The sequence below is a fragment of the Gossypium arboreum genome, chromosome 7 (genome assembly GCF_025698485.1).
Source record: "Gossypium arboreum isolate Shixiya-1 chromosome 7, ASM2569848v2, whole genome shotgun sequence".
Classification (NCBI taxonomy): domain Eukaryota; kingdom Viridiplantae; phylum Streptophyta; class Magnoliopsida; order Malvales; family Malvaceae; genus Gossypium; species Gossypium arboreum.
The window spans coordinates 90683961-90698957 of NC_069076.1; the positions used below are offsets into that span (position 1 = coordinate 90683961).

A 14997-nucleotide genomic window follows, 5' to 3' on the forward strand; every position below is an offset into this window, starting at 1 on the left:
TGCAACTTAATGCTGAAGTGTTTGGTTCTACCATGGAAGATAGGGTTCTTTGCAATTGTAAGAGCAGATTTGTTATCACAAAATATCTATGTTGCTTCCCTTTGATGCAGATTCAAGTCAGCTAAAATTTTCCTTAGCCAAATGGCTTGATTAACAGCATTAGCAGTAGTAACATACTCAGCTTCTGCTGTTGACTGAGCAACTATCGATTGTTTCTTGGAACTCTAGAAAAACATAGCTGAACCAAGGGTAAAAGCATACCCTGAGGTGCTTTTCATATCATCTTTTGAACCAGCCCAGTCACTGTCAGTATAGCCTATTAGCTTCAGGTTTTCACTTTTTCCAAAATGAAAACCATGGCTCAAGGTTCCTTTTAAGTACCTGAGCACTCTTTTTCCTGCTTGAAGATGCTGCTTGTTGCAGCAATGCATAAATCTCGATAGCATACTCACAGCAAACATAATGTCTGGTCTTGTTGCTGTTAAATACAATAGGCAACCAACAAGACTTCTATAATCAGGCTCACTGACCTATTCATAGTCTCCTTGACTCGATAGCTTCATTCCAACAGCCATAGGTGTGCTTGTTGGCTTGCAATTCTCCTTGGAGAATTTGCTTAAAATCTTTGCAACAAATGTTTTCTGTCTCAAGAAGATTCCAGTTTGAGTTTGCTGTACTTCCATTCCAAGAAAGTATGTCATCTGTCCCAGGTTAGACATTTCAAACATGCCCTTCATTTTGGCCTTGAAATCAGCCAATATAATTTGGTCTCCTTCTGTCACCAAGAGGTCATCAATATACAGGGACACAATAAGATGTGTTTCAGCTTGTTTTTTCTTGACATACAATGTTGGCTCACTAGAGTTTCTTTCAAACCCCAAACTGACCAAGTAGCTGTTGATCCTGCTGTACCAGGCCCTTGGTGCCTGTTTTAGGCCATATAAGGCTTTCTTCAGTTTGTACACCATATGTTCCTTAACAGCCACTTCAAAACCTTGTGGCTAGTCAATGTATATTTCTTCTTCAAGGAAACCATTTAGGAAAGCAGACTTAACATCAAGCTGATGGATCTTCCACTGTCTTTGTGCTGCTAAAGCAACTAGTAACCTGATTGTGTCTAGCCTGGCTACCGGTGAAAAAGTCTCCATGTAGTCCAGGCCATATCTTTGACTGAACCTCTTAACAACAAGCCTAGCTTTCAGCTTGTTCAAACTGCCATCTGTATTTTGTTTGGCTCGATAGACCCATTTGACACCAATGGTCTTTCTGTTGGCAGGCTTCTCTACTAGCTTCCATGTCTGATTCTTTTGAATCATCTTAATTTCATCAACCATGGCTTGCTTCCAACCTTCAAGTGCTTCAGCTTCCTCAAAACAGCTAGGTTCTTCTTGTGCTGTAATAGCCTGAATTTTCAGTGGTGTCGGAACAGTGATTCGAGATCACTAAATCGACAAATGAGTAGAAAATATTAATAATTTAGTGAATATAAGTTAAGTGTGAAGTTAGGAAAATTTTTGAAATAGCGAATAGTGTACTAGAAATAAAAAAAATTAAATTAGAATCGGAACGAGATATCGAGAGTTTGAAAATTTTGAACGAGCCATAAATATTTTTATAAATATTTATGGAGTGTTAATAAGTTAGTATTAAAGTTTCACAAGAAATTTTAAAGTTTCGATAGTTAATTGAATAAAATGATTAAATTGTAACAAATGTAAAATTATGGGAAATGATTAAATAGCTTAAATGATAAAAGAAAGAGGGTTTAAAAGGCAAATAGACCCTGTGTCTATTTGGGCTGACAAGGCAAGGTGCATGAAATCGCAGGAAAATTGATGAATTAAGGAAAAATTGGAATATTGTAAAATTTAGTTAATAAACTAGGACTAAAGTGGAATTATCTAGAATTCTCATTATTTTTTCTGCATTCTCATCAGCAAAAACACCATAGAAAGGTTTTCTTAAGCTGGTTTTTCATATTTTTACTGCAAATCGAGAACCCGAAGTAAGTCGAGGAAAAGAAAAAGTAGCTGATTAGTCCCTGAATTTTCACAAATTTTACAAATCGACCTAGGTAAGTTCATATGGTTGAAGTTTAATGATTATATGTTAATTTTATGAATTATATAATGTATGATGAAATATATTTATTGATGAATAGAAAATAAAATAACAACCTAAAAATCGAATAAATGATCAAATTGAGTGGAATGTCGGATTTGAGTACTTCTGATCAGTGACAAGTGATAAGTGATAAGTGGTAGCCTCAGCTTCACTTATCTGATCAGTGATAAGTGACAAATGATAAGTGGTAGCTTAGCTACTCTTATCGATCGAAGACAAGTGATAAGTGGTAGCTTTAGCTACACTTATCCGATCGATGACAAGTGATAAATGTGATCAGTGTAAGACCGTGGCAGGACTATGATTTTAAAAAGTGATAAGTGATCATATGCAAGACCATAGTTATACTATGGCAAAGTGAAAGTGAAGTACTCAATTTTCCGTTACCATTCCCTAATTTGGTTAAAGAATGATATATGACAAATGGGCCCAAAAAAATTAATGGAAATGGATAAGTGGTAGTGAGTTTATATAGGGAACTCACCAATGATTGTGATTGACAGGTGAACTTAATAATTGTGTATATAGTATAAGTGTATAAATATTTGGTAAGATTTATGTTTTATGCCTATGAACTTACTAAGATTTTATAAGCTTATTTGAGTGTATTCAATGTCTCTTGTAGATTGACGTGGAAGTATACGGAGGATCGGATCAACACAGAGGATCACACTATCCAAATTATCTCCGGTAGTTTTGGAAATTTCCTTTTTGATTTATATGGCATGTATAAGGCTTGGTGATTATATAAATATTAAGACTTGTTTAATGAATATACATTAAAGTAAAGAATGATGAGTATGTTAAATAGTATAATTATAATAGAAGTATAATTTTGTATTAAATTGATTGAAATGAATTGGTTGGTTGGATTGGTCTCGGTTTTAAAAATTGCAGGGAAGGTTAGATATTTATAAAGGGTTTATATTGAGCAAAAAAAAAAAAACTTTGGGATTTTGCGAAAAATTCCCTATGGTTTCGATTTAATTCTAGTTTGGTCTCGAAGTATGTTTTGGGCTTTGGAGGTCCATCTAAAGGACACCATGACATGTTTTAGTAAATAAATAGTATTTAACTCGTATTAACGGAAAATTAATTTGGTAAACTCCGGTAATGCCTCCTACCCTATTCCGGTGATGAATACGGGTAAGGGGTGTTACATGTGCAACATGAGCCCTATCATAAATCTCAGCCAGAGTCCTTATACCCCTGACAGGTTCATCATCAATGTCCAAATCAGGACCATTTTGATCAGATTCAAGCTGATCTGTTATGAGCTCTTCAGAAATTGCCTCAGGTTCATTTCTTTCCCAATTCCAGTATGTTTTCTCATCAAACACCACATCTCTGCTCACTTGGACCTTATTTGTTGAGGGATCCAAGATCCTATAACCCTTTTTGACTAAGCTGTAGCCTACCAGAATTCCAAGTTTGGCCCTTTTTGACAACTTGTCCCTCTTCACAGATGGTATATGAGCATAACACAGACAGCTAAAGACTTTTAAATGGGCCAAAGAAGGTTTGAATCCAAACTAAGCCACGAATGGTGTTTTGTGAGCTAGTGCTTTTGTTGGAAGCCTATTTTGAATGTAAACAGCGGTGTTAACTGCTTCAGCCCATATGGTTTTAGGCATATTCTTCTGAAATAGGAGGCACCTAGCCATATCCATTAAACTTCTGGTTTTCCTTTCACTGACCCCATTCTGTTGAGGTGTATAAATATTAGTGAGATGATATTTGACACCAGCATCATTGCATAGAGCTTGGAACTGAGCTGAGGTATACTCAGCAACCATTATCTGACCTGATGGTCTTCAATTTACAGCCTGTTTTTATTTCAGCTGCAACTTTAAACTTCAAGAATACTTGAGCTACCTCTGATTTATACTTCAAAAAGAAAATCCAACAATATCTGGTACTATCATCAATGAAAAGAATGAAGTATCTATTGCCATTGAGTGATTCAGACTTTATAGAGCCACATACATCTGAGTGTACCAACTGCAGTCTCTTTGTGGCTCTCTAAGCTAAGTCTAGCCTGTTTTCCAAGTTGACAAACATCACAAACCTCATTATGTTCAACCGAGTTGGTGAAGTTTTCAACCAATTCTTCATTAACCATTTGAGCCATTGCCCTGAAGTTGGCATGGCCAAGCCTTTGATGCCACAGCTTGGTTTCTTCTGTTGAGGCAACACCTGCTGAGTATGAGTCACTTGGCCAGTTGACTTCAAAACACTTATCAGTCATAATGACTGTCATGAGGCTTGATCCACTTGGATCAGTGGTTTGGCACTCCTGGCCCTTGAACACAACTGAGTAGGTAGCTGAGCAATGCTGAGAAGGTTCCTGTCAATTTCAGGCACCAACAGTACATTTGCGATGATCTTTTCTCCTGCAGAAGTGCACATTAGCACATCTCCCTTTCCTTCAGCCTTAATGAACTGTCCATTGCCTATTTTCACCTTGGTCTTGCAGCTTCTATCCAAGGTTTTGAAAATGGATGCATCTGGTGACATGTGGTTAGTACAACCACTATCTAACAACCAACCTTTTTGGCCCTTGTTCTGACCAGGCAAGCATGGCACAGCAAAGACCTGCTCATCATGGTCGCTGTTGTCTTCAGCTACTCGAGCTTCAATATCCTTGTGTTGTGCCTGTTTTTGTCCAGGTCTGCCTTTTTCTTTGTAGACCCTTTCAACATGGCCCTTCTTCTTGCAATGTTGACACAAGGCATCTGGTCTAAACCAATATTTGGCCTCTGGATGACCAGGCCTTTTACAAAATCTGAAGAGTTGGTTTCCCCTTCTTGCAGCATTAGGCTTGGGCCTGCTTCTCCAGTTCTTCTTACCTTTATAGGCTGAGGTGCTCGAGGCTGCTTTGGCCTTGGCTTGGAAAGCACCCACCTGGTGCTCTTCCATCCTGCTGGCTCTCCTTTGTTCCTAAGCATAGAGGGAATTAATAAGCTCAGTTAGAGAGATGCTTGCAAGATCTCTCGAATCCTCTAGGGATGAGATTTTTGCCTCATATCTTTTAGGCAATGTTGAGAGCACCTTCTCCATAATCCTTGCCTCACTGAACTGTTCTCCTAGCAACCTTATGTTGTTCATAACAACTATGATTCTATCTGAGTACTGCTTCACTGTCTCTTCCTCCTTCATCTTCAAATTTTCAAAATCTCTCCTCAAATTCAACAACTGCTGCTGCCTTGCCCTTTCTGTGCCTTCAAACTCCTCCTTAAGCTTGTCTCAGGCCTATTTTGGAGTTTCACAAGCCATGATTCTGGTAAAAATTACATCAGACACACAGTTCTGAATACAAGACATAGCCTTATGCCTTTTGGTCATCTCATCTGCATGTTGTCTAATTTGAGCCACTGTGGGGTTGGCTCTGAGTGGAGCTGGCTTAGCATCAGTGTTGACAACTTCCCAAAGATCAAAGGCCTGCAGGTAAGTCCTCATCTTGACAAGCCAGATGTGAAACCCTTCACCATTGAAGACTGGTGGTGCTGTAGGAGAAAAGCCTGATGAAGCCATTTAGTTTTAAGGTTCAACTACAACAGGTCCTCTAAGATGAAAGCTCTAGATACCAATTGTTGGTGTTTGAAACAAAGCTAAGCAAACAGAGCCAAAAGCTTGTGCAGCAAGCCTCGTGACTTGGTGAAGAAACAAAAGCAAAAAATTGCTATGAGAACAAGAACCGAATTGAAAGCAAAGAAAATGGAGCATAAAAAAATGAATGAAATTCAATGATTTTTCATTAAAAAGAACTTTGGCATAGAAGCCATTACATATACCAGACATAAGCTGGTCATTACAAGCCAAATTCACCTAAACAATTACCGAACTCCACTAAGATACATTGAAACTTGGTAAATTAACTTGTACAACAAAACAAAGCTGATTTTCAGCTCAATCACTACCTAATTACATCAATCATCAAACAAATATAGTTCCAAATGAACTAGAATGCATTACATTAACCAAAGGAACAAAATGAAACAAAATGAATAGCAGCAGCATTTGGCTCGGTAGCTTCTGTTCTTGGCCTGGTCTTCTTTGTTTGCTTGCTGGTGCATGTGCTGCATGCAAGGCCACTTTCTAACAGAGGGAATTAATCTCGAAGGTGGAATACCACAAACTTTGGGCAATCTCTACACTTTAAAAGAATTAAACTTACAGGAAAACAATCTCAACAGACCTCTCACCGTTGTTGTGAAGAACTTGAGTGGATGTGCCAAGGATTCTCTGGAGGTTTTGAAGTTGGGTTTTAACCATTTCAATGGATCCTTGCCCAGTTTCGTACCATTTTCATCTTTGAGAGAATTAGATGTTGGATATAACCAATTGAGCGGCCATTTCAAAAACAACTTTAGAGACTTTTCAAAGCTCAGTGTTTTGAATTTAGGCTCCGTTTGTTTGTCAGTAAAATATTTTTCGGAAAATGATTTCTGAAAAATAATTTTCTGAATGAACCTGTGTAAAATATTTTCTGTTGTTTGGCAGATTTCCTGAAAATATTTTTCGAAAAAACTGCTTTTAAATTAAAAATATATATTTAAGAATTTATTATATTTTCGTTGTTTAATTGAGTTTATTATATATATTAATAAATTTATATTTTAATTTTTTTACATACATTACTATGATTTATTTATAAATAAATAAATCAACTTAAATAAATAATAATACTCAATTATTAAGCTAAAATATTAACTTTCATAAATTGGAAACAACCAAAGTAATAAAATCGAGCTAATATGTCAATTATACAATAGTAATGATCAGTATTATAGGTTAATTCATATATTTCCACATCAAGTTAATAAGTCAATTATACAAGCACAATGATCAGCAGTATAGATTAATCCTTGTATGTCCTTTATTGAGTGGAAATATTGTAGGCCTTTATCAACCCATCCAGCATTTGCACAAGCAAAAAGAACCCAACAATAACAAAGTGCCTATAGCAATATCAACCAACACCAAAATATTGCATTTACCAAAAACAAAACAGTGGATATAGCAGCACAAACTCTGTACTAATACCAACCAAATCCAATATTCAATATCAAACTAACAATATACCAAAGCTCTTCGCTTGCTTCTAATTTGCAACTGATTCTTGTGTGATTATAGGATCTCTACCAGTTTGGCGTTTCTTATTTTGTGATTTCAACTTCACTGAAGAGCTTACAGTTGATGTCCGACCTGATTGTATTGTATTTGATCTTAATCCAAAGTGAAAATTGTAAAATTATAGCGAGGTAAGTAGTTATAAATTAGCAGAAATTGAAATATTGCTAAACTAAAACTTACATAGAATGTCTGCTCTCCAGTTTTCATATTTGTGTAGAGGCCTAACCCATTGACAGACCACCTTCAAGTTTTCATACTTGTGAAATGCTTAGTTGTGGAAGCTGACCTAACTTATTTTGGTTGATTCTTCATCTCCAATAAGCTAATATTACATTGAATAAAGGTAGACAGAAATTAAAATCAAAGCATGAAACAGAAGATTAATAAAATTGGAAGTGGAAAGATTTAGAAAACTGAAGGCCTTTCTTATTCAGATCAAGACAGTAATATGACATCTAAGTTAAACAAAAGGCTAAAAACTGGTTTCCTAGAAACTAGAAACTGCCTCATATTTGATGTTCTATACTACAACTATTACAAGCTGTGAATGTCTGTTAGGACCACTGGCATGCTAGGACATCTGATACAAAATCACTAGACACTAAGCTTGGAGGATAAATGACTCATGTCTATAATCACATCACATGGAAGCCATCACACAATCACATAATAATCTTATCTCAGGGCCTCCAATGTACATCCTAAAAGACCCCAGTTCAACAATAATAAATTTGGCAAAGAGAATGTTAAAGTGAAACTCTTTTAACTTGTAAGTTGTTCTTCTGTTGGCCAAGAGAATGACACTAATAAATAAATCAAAGATAAGAGGGAGATGGGGAATCAAATAGAAAATGGGGATAGATAAGAATAAGAGATAATTAAAATTATCATAGTTCAACCCAAATTACAACCTTCAAACATTAAGCATATCCAGATATATTCAAATCATAAGCTAAAAATATGGGAAAGATCATTCTCACAATAGAACTTCCCAACCCAAATCCTTTTCTAGACAGAACATTTTGGTACTAAGATAATCTAGAAATCATTAAAAGTAAACATGAAAAATGCTTAATGGGGGAAAGACTATATAAGAACACATTGTATCAAGTAATTTATAAGCAACTTGATTAAAGCAATCAAAAACTACTTACTTCTGGTGGTGTTGCACAAAGCATGTATAAACAGTGATAATTTCTCTCAGGATTAAACACTTGACAAACACGTGATCTTTCTAATAAATAAGTCATGATGGCAGCTCTTGAAATCCTTCCCCTCCGGTCAAATTGAATCTCCACAAACTTACCAAAACGGTTACATCATTCAAAACATGCATGTAAAGGTGAAAAAAAAAACGATTATAACATAGAATCTACTACATGCAGGGTGTAAAATTTGTTAAAACAAAATACACTCACCTTGAGTTATTGTTCCTAACAGTCTTAGCATTACCAAATGCTTCTAAAACAAAGTTGGACTACAGATTAGCAGAAAACAAAAATAAATGTTGTTATATGTGGTGCAAATTGGGCATTGTTAAATCAACCTATGGTGAGAAATTTATGCTCTAAGTATCATTTTTAAGCATATCCCTTTCCACTTCCAAATAATGCATCATTTTGCAATGATTTGCCTCTTCATGTATCTAACTTTACCCTTATCTTGAGTTAAAAATAATTATCATTTTCATCATTTAGATTATCATTTTCATCATTTAGATTATCATTTTCATATTTTAATCCCAAACTCAGAAAAAAATTAAAAATAAAGAAACAAAGAAAGGCATAAAACCCAAACCAACGCAATAGACGCCAGAAAAAGCTTGGGTTTTAGTGGGAAGTAGACAAACAAATTAAATACAAAAGCTAATAGAGACTATGTACGCAACAATGAAGATAATGAAACCAAGCTAAGAGTGACTAATACCGGCACAAAAAAAGATATTTTTGTAAATTATGAATTCAAATCCAGCTAATTTGAAATGAAAAACAATTAATAAAATTTAAAAGCTTTATATACATAATCCTGGATAATTTTCAAATTCCAATAATGAATTAAACTAGAAGTTCACAGTTTTGTTCAATTAGTAATTCCATCTTTATACGAAGAGAAAACCAAGAAAAATGATTTGTTATTATTTAAGAAAAATATTAGACAGAAAAAATGGGAAATATCTGATCTTTTTCCCACTAATTATCTCAGTAACGGCAAAAGCTCTACACCATTTTGATTTCTACCAGAAAACCCATGGATTCAATTTTTTTAAGAAAAAAAAAAGAAGAAAATTTACAGTGAAATCGAAGGTTTACCTCGAATATAACGTCTGTAATATGGGACGGAAAAAGGAAAAAGAGAAGAAATAATAAGAAGATGAAGAATGGAAGAAGGATTAGCAATTTTACCTGGATGAAGAATGAGATGGAAAATGTCTTACAAAAAAAAAAGTCCATAAGATATTTTCCCTAAAACGAATGAGATTTTACCCGTATCTTGAAAAACATTTTCCAAGTGTAAAATGTTTTGTTGCAACCAAACACCGTAAAAGTAGGAAAATGTTTTCCCGAAAACCAAACCCTTGCAAACAAACGGAGCCTTAAATGAAAATAGATTCACTAGGCCATTGCCTGATCTTTCAAGATTATCATCTTTGAGAGAATTATCTCTTAGAGGAAAACGATTCGAAGGGCCTCTTCACTTGAGCATCGGGAAAATGTCTAAACTTGAGCTCTTGGATGTCTCCAACAACTCTTTGCATGGTGTCATTTCTGAAGCTCATCTTTCAAATCTTACCAAATTGCAATTTTTGTCCATATCTTTTAATGCTTTGTCATTCCATCCCAGCTCTGATTGGAACCCTCCGTTTCAACTTTATTTTATTGGATTGACTTCCTGCGAGCTTGGCCCCCAATTTCCCAGTTAGCTTAAGAAGCAAGTTAATTTCTTGCATCTAGATATCTCCAACTCCAACATTTCAGATGTCATTCCCGATTAATTCTAGAATTTGCCTTCAAGACTTGTTTTTGAACCTTTGCTTCAACCAAATTAGTGGGAGAGTTCCAAATCTGCCACTAAAATTTGATAGTTTCCCTTTAATGGATTTGAGTTCTAATCTTTTTTATGGTCACATGCCTCAATTTTTGTCTAATTTATCGATGTTGGATCTATCCAACAACATGTTCAATGGATCATTGTCTTTCTTATGCATAGAGAAGGATAATTATTTGTCTTATCTTAATCTCTCTAACAATTTGTTATCGGGTTAGATTCCAAATTGTTGGACTACATACCAGCCGTTATTATTATCAATTTGGAGAACAATAATTTGTCAGGGGTAATCCCTAATTCATTGGGATCAATTAACCAGTTGGGATCATTGCATCTAAGGAACACTAGTTTATATGGTGAAATACCTCAATCCCTAGAATATTGTACCCAATTAAAACTCTTGGATTTGGGGGAAAACAAATTAACTAGAACCATTCCATCGTGATAGGGAAAAGACTAGAGAGTCTGATTGTTCTTCATCTACAATCAAATAAGTTTCATGGTGGCATACCTTCAACTTTATGTCATCTACAATTTCTTCAAGTATTGGATCTTTCTCTCAACAATATATCAAGAAGCATTCCATCATGCCTCAACAATTTGACCACAATAGCTAACCTTGGGAGCTTGATAGCAACGATCGTGTTGGGGTATGTCTATCCTAATATTTATGATATTAATTCCAATATTGTGAAACATGGTGGCTTTTTCGATGATCATCTGTTAGTTATATGGAAAGGTGTGGAACAAGAATATCAAAGAACCCTTGGATTACTTAAAAGCATTGACTTGTCATCCAACAAATTAAGTGGAGAAATCCCTCAAGAAATAGCAAGTCTGCAAGGGTTGATTACTCTGAATCTATCAAGAAACACATTGAGTGGATGCATAATTAGGGAGATTGGCCAATTGAAGGCAATGGAGTCACTATTTGTCAACAAACAACTTGTCTGGCGAAATCTAGAAGAGCTTGTCCGATTTGTCCTTTCTCAGTGTTTTGGACTTGTCAAATAACAATTTGTTTGGAAGAATTCCCTTAAGCACTCAACTGTAGAGTTTCGATGCTACTTCATATTCAGGAAATCCAAGACTATGCGAAACCTCGTTGAAGAAATGTCCTAGAGATGAGCTACCAAAGTCGCCTAAAAATAGCAATGTTGAAAATAGGAGCGGAAGTGACGAAGGATTGTTTGAGCCTTTGTGGTTTTTTACTAGGATGGCCACTGGATTCTTTGTTGGATTTTGGGGAGCTTTTGTTTCGTTACTGATTAACAGGTCTTTGAGACATGGATATTTTCAATTGGTGAACAAGTTAGGAAATTGGATCAGATTGAGTTTGCAACGCAGACTTTGATTGGAAGACAAAGTACACAATGCTTTCCATTTTTCTCAACATGCTTGTTGGGGTTTGCCTTCTAATATGAATATATTGTGTTTCTACTTGCAATTTTACCCTAGATGTGTAGCCTTGAGAATATATTTAATTACCCAGACTCTTTTTTAGCTTTTTTTGTTATTCTGTTGAAATACGAGTCTCAAACACAGAAGGAACTTAATCAAATATATTTTTACTCTGTACACAAGCATAATCGAACAAGATCAAGCAATTAGATTGTTAATCCGCATAAAACTCAAGCTTTAAAAATGAAAAACCAAAAATGATTAATACCCTGAAAATAACAGTAGGTTGTATTCTATTAAGAAAATTTGATGGTTTGGAGATACTAAATCACATTATTCCAAAAAGGCAACGATCATTCTACAACAACATTCTTCAAAATGTCATAATAAAAGTAACTTAAATCTTCTTTTTACCTTTTTGTTTCGAAATCAAATACATTCGCCAACAACCGGGTGATCCCGTCTGTTGATAGAGCTTTGAACTCTTAGTTTCAATAACCTCAAATATATAATAAAAAGGAAACAAAAAAAATTCAAATATATTCAAAGCACAAAAGTTATGTGAACCCCAAATAAACATCTAGCCATCAACCTGCCAGAAAGAAGAATGCAGGATGAGATTAAGTAGCTTAGAGACATCAATGAACCAAAAAGTGAATTCAAGGGGAAAAAATTCCCAAATGAACCAAGAAAGCTCATGCCGAACTAGTGAAATGATGTAAATTAAATTGAGAAACAGGTAGTTTCTTATTGAAAGAAGCAATGTATGAAGGTGTATCGGAGTGTACTCATCCCACATAGCCAACTCAAATTCCATTTCCTTGCAGTTGTTTGCAACTTTTCATGGCTTAGATATAAATTCTTTCCCGATTCATAAAGAAAAAGTTCTTTCCCAGAATATGCCTATTGGCTGCAGGCAACCCTAATTTCTAAAAGCCTTTCATGGCTAAAAACTTGTTTCGTGCCCAGCGAGAAGACCAGAAATAACAGAAGAACAAAAGAGACCAGAGAAAAGAAAAAAGGTCGAGTGAACATGCATCTCAAATGTAAACACTGATGAGACTCTCAAGCCTTCAAATTCCCATCTTAGAGCAAAATGCAAGATAAATCCTTGCCATGTCAGTGATGCTAAATCATGAAAAATTTCAACTAAAAGAGTAGATACAGCAAAAATACTACTGCTACCAATTCGGAAAATCCATGAAAGCCTTTTCGTTTTTTAGTATATAAGGAAGCTCATTGAATTTTGAGCTACTCCGGTGTTGTCAAGGTGCACACCTGCACCTTAGTGTTATAAAACAAAAATGCCTCAAACCCTTTCAAGTGAGGCATTTTTGAGCATTCGACAACCAACATTGACTATAAGGAAATTATGCATATTGACCAATAAAAAAATGCATGTTTTGTAGATAAACTGGACCATACTTTAGAGTTTGTTATATATCTTAAGCTTTATATGTATATATATGTAGATATACACACATACAAACATATATACAAACAGCCTTACAAATACTCGCACATAAATATATTGCGCTTTACATCACTCAGGCTAGCACTTTTTTTGTGCCTGAGGCATTATAAGGGTTCTAGTACCTAGAGTGCCCCTTGTGCCCTTAACAACACTGAGCTACACACGGAAGTATATTATTTATATAATTGCCATATACCATAAAAATTTTGAAATGATAGAGTTCAATACAACATGAGGAAGTAAATTAAGCATATAATCACCATATATCATAAAAAATTTGAAGCATCAACATGATGATACTTCAAAGACCAAAGGAAATGGAAGTACATTGTGTATATAATACCCAAAGACCAAAAAAAAAGTATTAACACTGTTAATTATACAAGTCATTAGTATTTCAAATCCAAATAAATAAAAAGATGAAATTCTACAGCAATTATGCCAAATTTTCTCTTGTTTATATTTCAAATTCATTCCACAACATTTAAAAACTTATTTTTGCAAATAAACATGAGCTGGATTGTTAAGCTGAACATCAAATTTAACTAGTTAACCAATTATAAAACAGAACTAAAAGTTCTTAATTAAAAAGAAAAATATAAGTACCTGAGCTGGATTTGGATTCTCCGTAGGGAGGGATTCTAGATTCGAAACCCTAGCTTCTAAAGCATCGAATTTCTCCTTCATCTGCAAAAATATTCAAAGAAACAAATAAATTATAATCAAATTGTACCAATACAATTACCAAAAACCTCTCCAAATTCCAGAAACCAAAACACAACAGATGTTAGTACATCAGATTTAAGGGCGTAACGATCAGTCCAAAGGTCTCTATATATGAATTGAGAGATTGAAGCCGCTGTCACCGAAAACCCTAAGCTGAACCATAGCAACCGACTTCGCATCATTTTTCCTTCTCTTTTTTTTTTTTTTTTCCCTTTTACCCAAAAAGACAGAATCGTGAAATCGAGACGAAGAAGATGAAGGTTTTGTTTTCTGAAACTAATTTTAGGCTCGATTTTAGCCCAAAATCCTTTGGTAACTTGGGCCTAAATTCCCATTTACCCCAAAAAATAACCCTCATTATGTGGGCTCTTTTATTATAATGTTGTATTTTTCTTATTTCCCCGCAGTGTTCGGATTTTTCAAAATATATGTCTTTAATTTAGATTTCGATACTCGTAGTACGTGTTAAGGTTACCGTAAACTTTTTGGACTTGGAGTAAAGATTTAAATACGATAATTTTCAAGAGATAAGCGTGGAGGTTTAAATATGATTCGACACGAACGTGATTCATTTTTATGAGTAGGATCCAACTTCCGATTATAAATTTTGACTATAAACTCTCTCATCATGTTTCTTTAATGAAAGAAATTTCTAAGAACTTAAGAAATTTGGTGACAACTTACCACTATGAGCCTAAAATATTATATAGGATTGTTAAAAAATTCCAATTTTTTATCAATTTAAAATATAATAGGTGCAAACGTATTTAAAATTTGATAAATATATTTTATGGATGTTCCATGTCATATTTAAGTTGGCCTTTAATTCTCAAATTAATGTTAAGATGATGAAAGGACCAATTAAATATGATATTAGAGGTATTAACACATCTTGTACTTGTTCAAATTGACAAAGTCTAAAATATGGATATAAAATTTTGTTCAAACTTGCCTATATATTAAAATGGACTTATTTCTTTTTACTCAAGCTCATTCTTCGAGCTTAATATTTTGATTTAAACCCTTCAAATTTCTAACTAACCTTTGAGTTTGGGTAAGAATTCAGACCTTGAATATTTCTATATAATATT

General features: G+C 34.6%; 2 protein-coding genes and 1 long non-coding RNA gene across 5 annotated transcripts; all 3 read right to left on the reverse strand.

The window, feature by feature from the left end:
• Positions 1-4380: 4380 nt before the first annotated feature.
• LOC108475288 (uncharacterized) lies at positions 4381-5658 on the reverse strand. Its single transcript, XM_017777259.1, has 3 exons — positions 5419-5658; positions 5176-5364; positions 4381-5064 (listed from the first exon to the last, which is right to left on the reverse strand). Exons 1-3 carry the CDS (start codon positions 5656-5658, stop codon positions 4381-4383), a joined length of 1113 nt encoding a protein of 370 aa, XP_017632748.1.
• A 1323-nt stretch (positions 5659-6981) lies between these two features.
• LOC108468740 (uncharacterized) lies at positions 6982-10473 on the reverse strand. 3 transcript variants are annotated; one of them, XR_008285898.1, is made up of 4 exons: positions 9663-10473; positions 8415-8561; positions 7441-7582; positions 6982-7332 (listed from the first exon to the last, which is right to left on the reverse strand). It is a non-coding gene; the product is annotated as an uncharacterized LOC108468740 (long non-coding RNA). The 3 variants fall into 3 exon arrangements; XR_008285897.1 differs by lacking the exon at positions 9663-10473 and having other exon boundaries at positions 6982-7352; positions 8415-9655; XR_001868994.2 differs by lacking the exon at positions 9663-10473 and having other exon boundaries at positions 8415-9258.
• Positions 10474-12011: 1538 nt separating this feature from the next.
• Positions 12012-14229, reverse strand: LOC108468874 (uncharacterized). The gene is made up of 3 exons (XM_017769750.2): positions 13975-14229; positions 13787-13867; positions 12012-12298 (listed from the first exon to the last, which is right to left on the reverse strand). Exons 1-3 carry the CDS (start codon positions 14086-14088, stop codon positions 12287-12289), a joined length of 207 nt encoding a protein of 68 aa, XP_017625239.1. The 5' UTR covers positions 14089-14229; the 3' UTR covers positions 12012-12286.
• Positions 14230-14997: the final 768 nt, after the last annotated feature.

Coding starts and splice junctions, on each gene's coding strand:
- LOC108475288 (XM_017777259.1), bottom strand. CDS start 5,658: ATGGCTTCATCAGGCTTTTCTCCTACAGCACCACCAGTCTTCAATGGT. Junction 5,365..5,418: donor TTCAGAACTGTGTGTCTGAT/GTAATTTTTACC, acceptor GCCTGAGACAAG/CTTAAGGAGGAGTTTGAAGG. Junction 5,065..5,175: donor AGGCAAGGATTATGGAGAAG/GTGCTCTCAACA, acceptor CTCTATGCTTAG/GAACAAAGGAGAGCCAGCAG.
- LOC108468874 (XM_017769750.2), bottom strand. CDS start 14,088: ATGATGCGAAGTCGGTTGCTATGGTTCAGCTTAGGGTTTTCGGTGACA. Junction 13,868..13,974: donor GTTACGCCCTTAAATCTGAT/GTACTAACATCT, acceptor ATATTTTTGCAG/ATGAAGGAGAAATTCGATGC.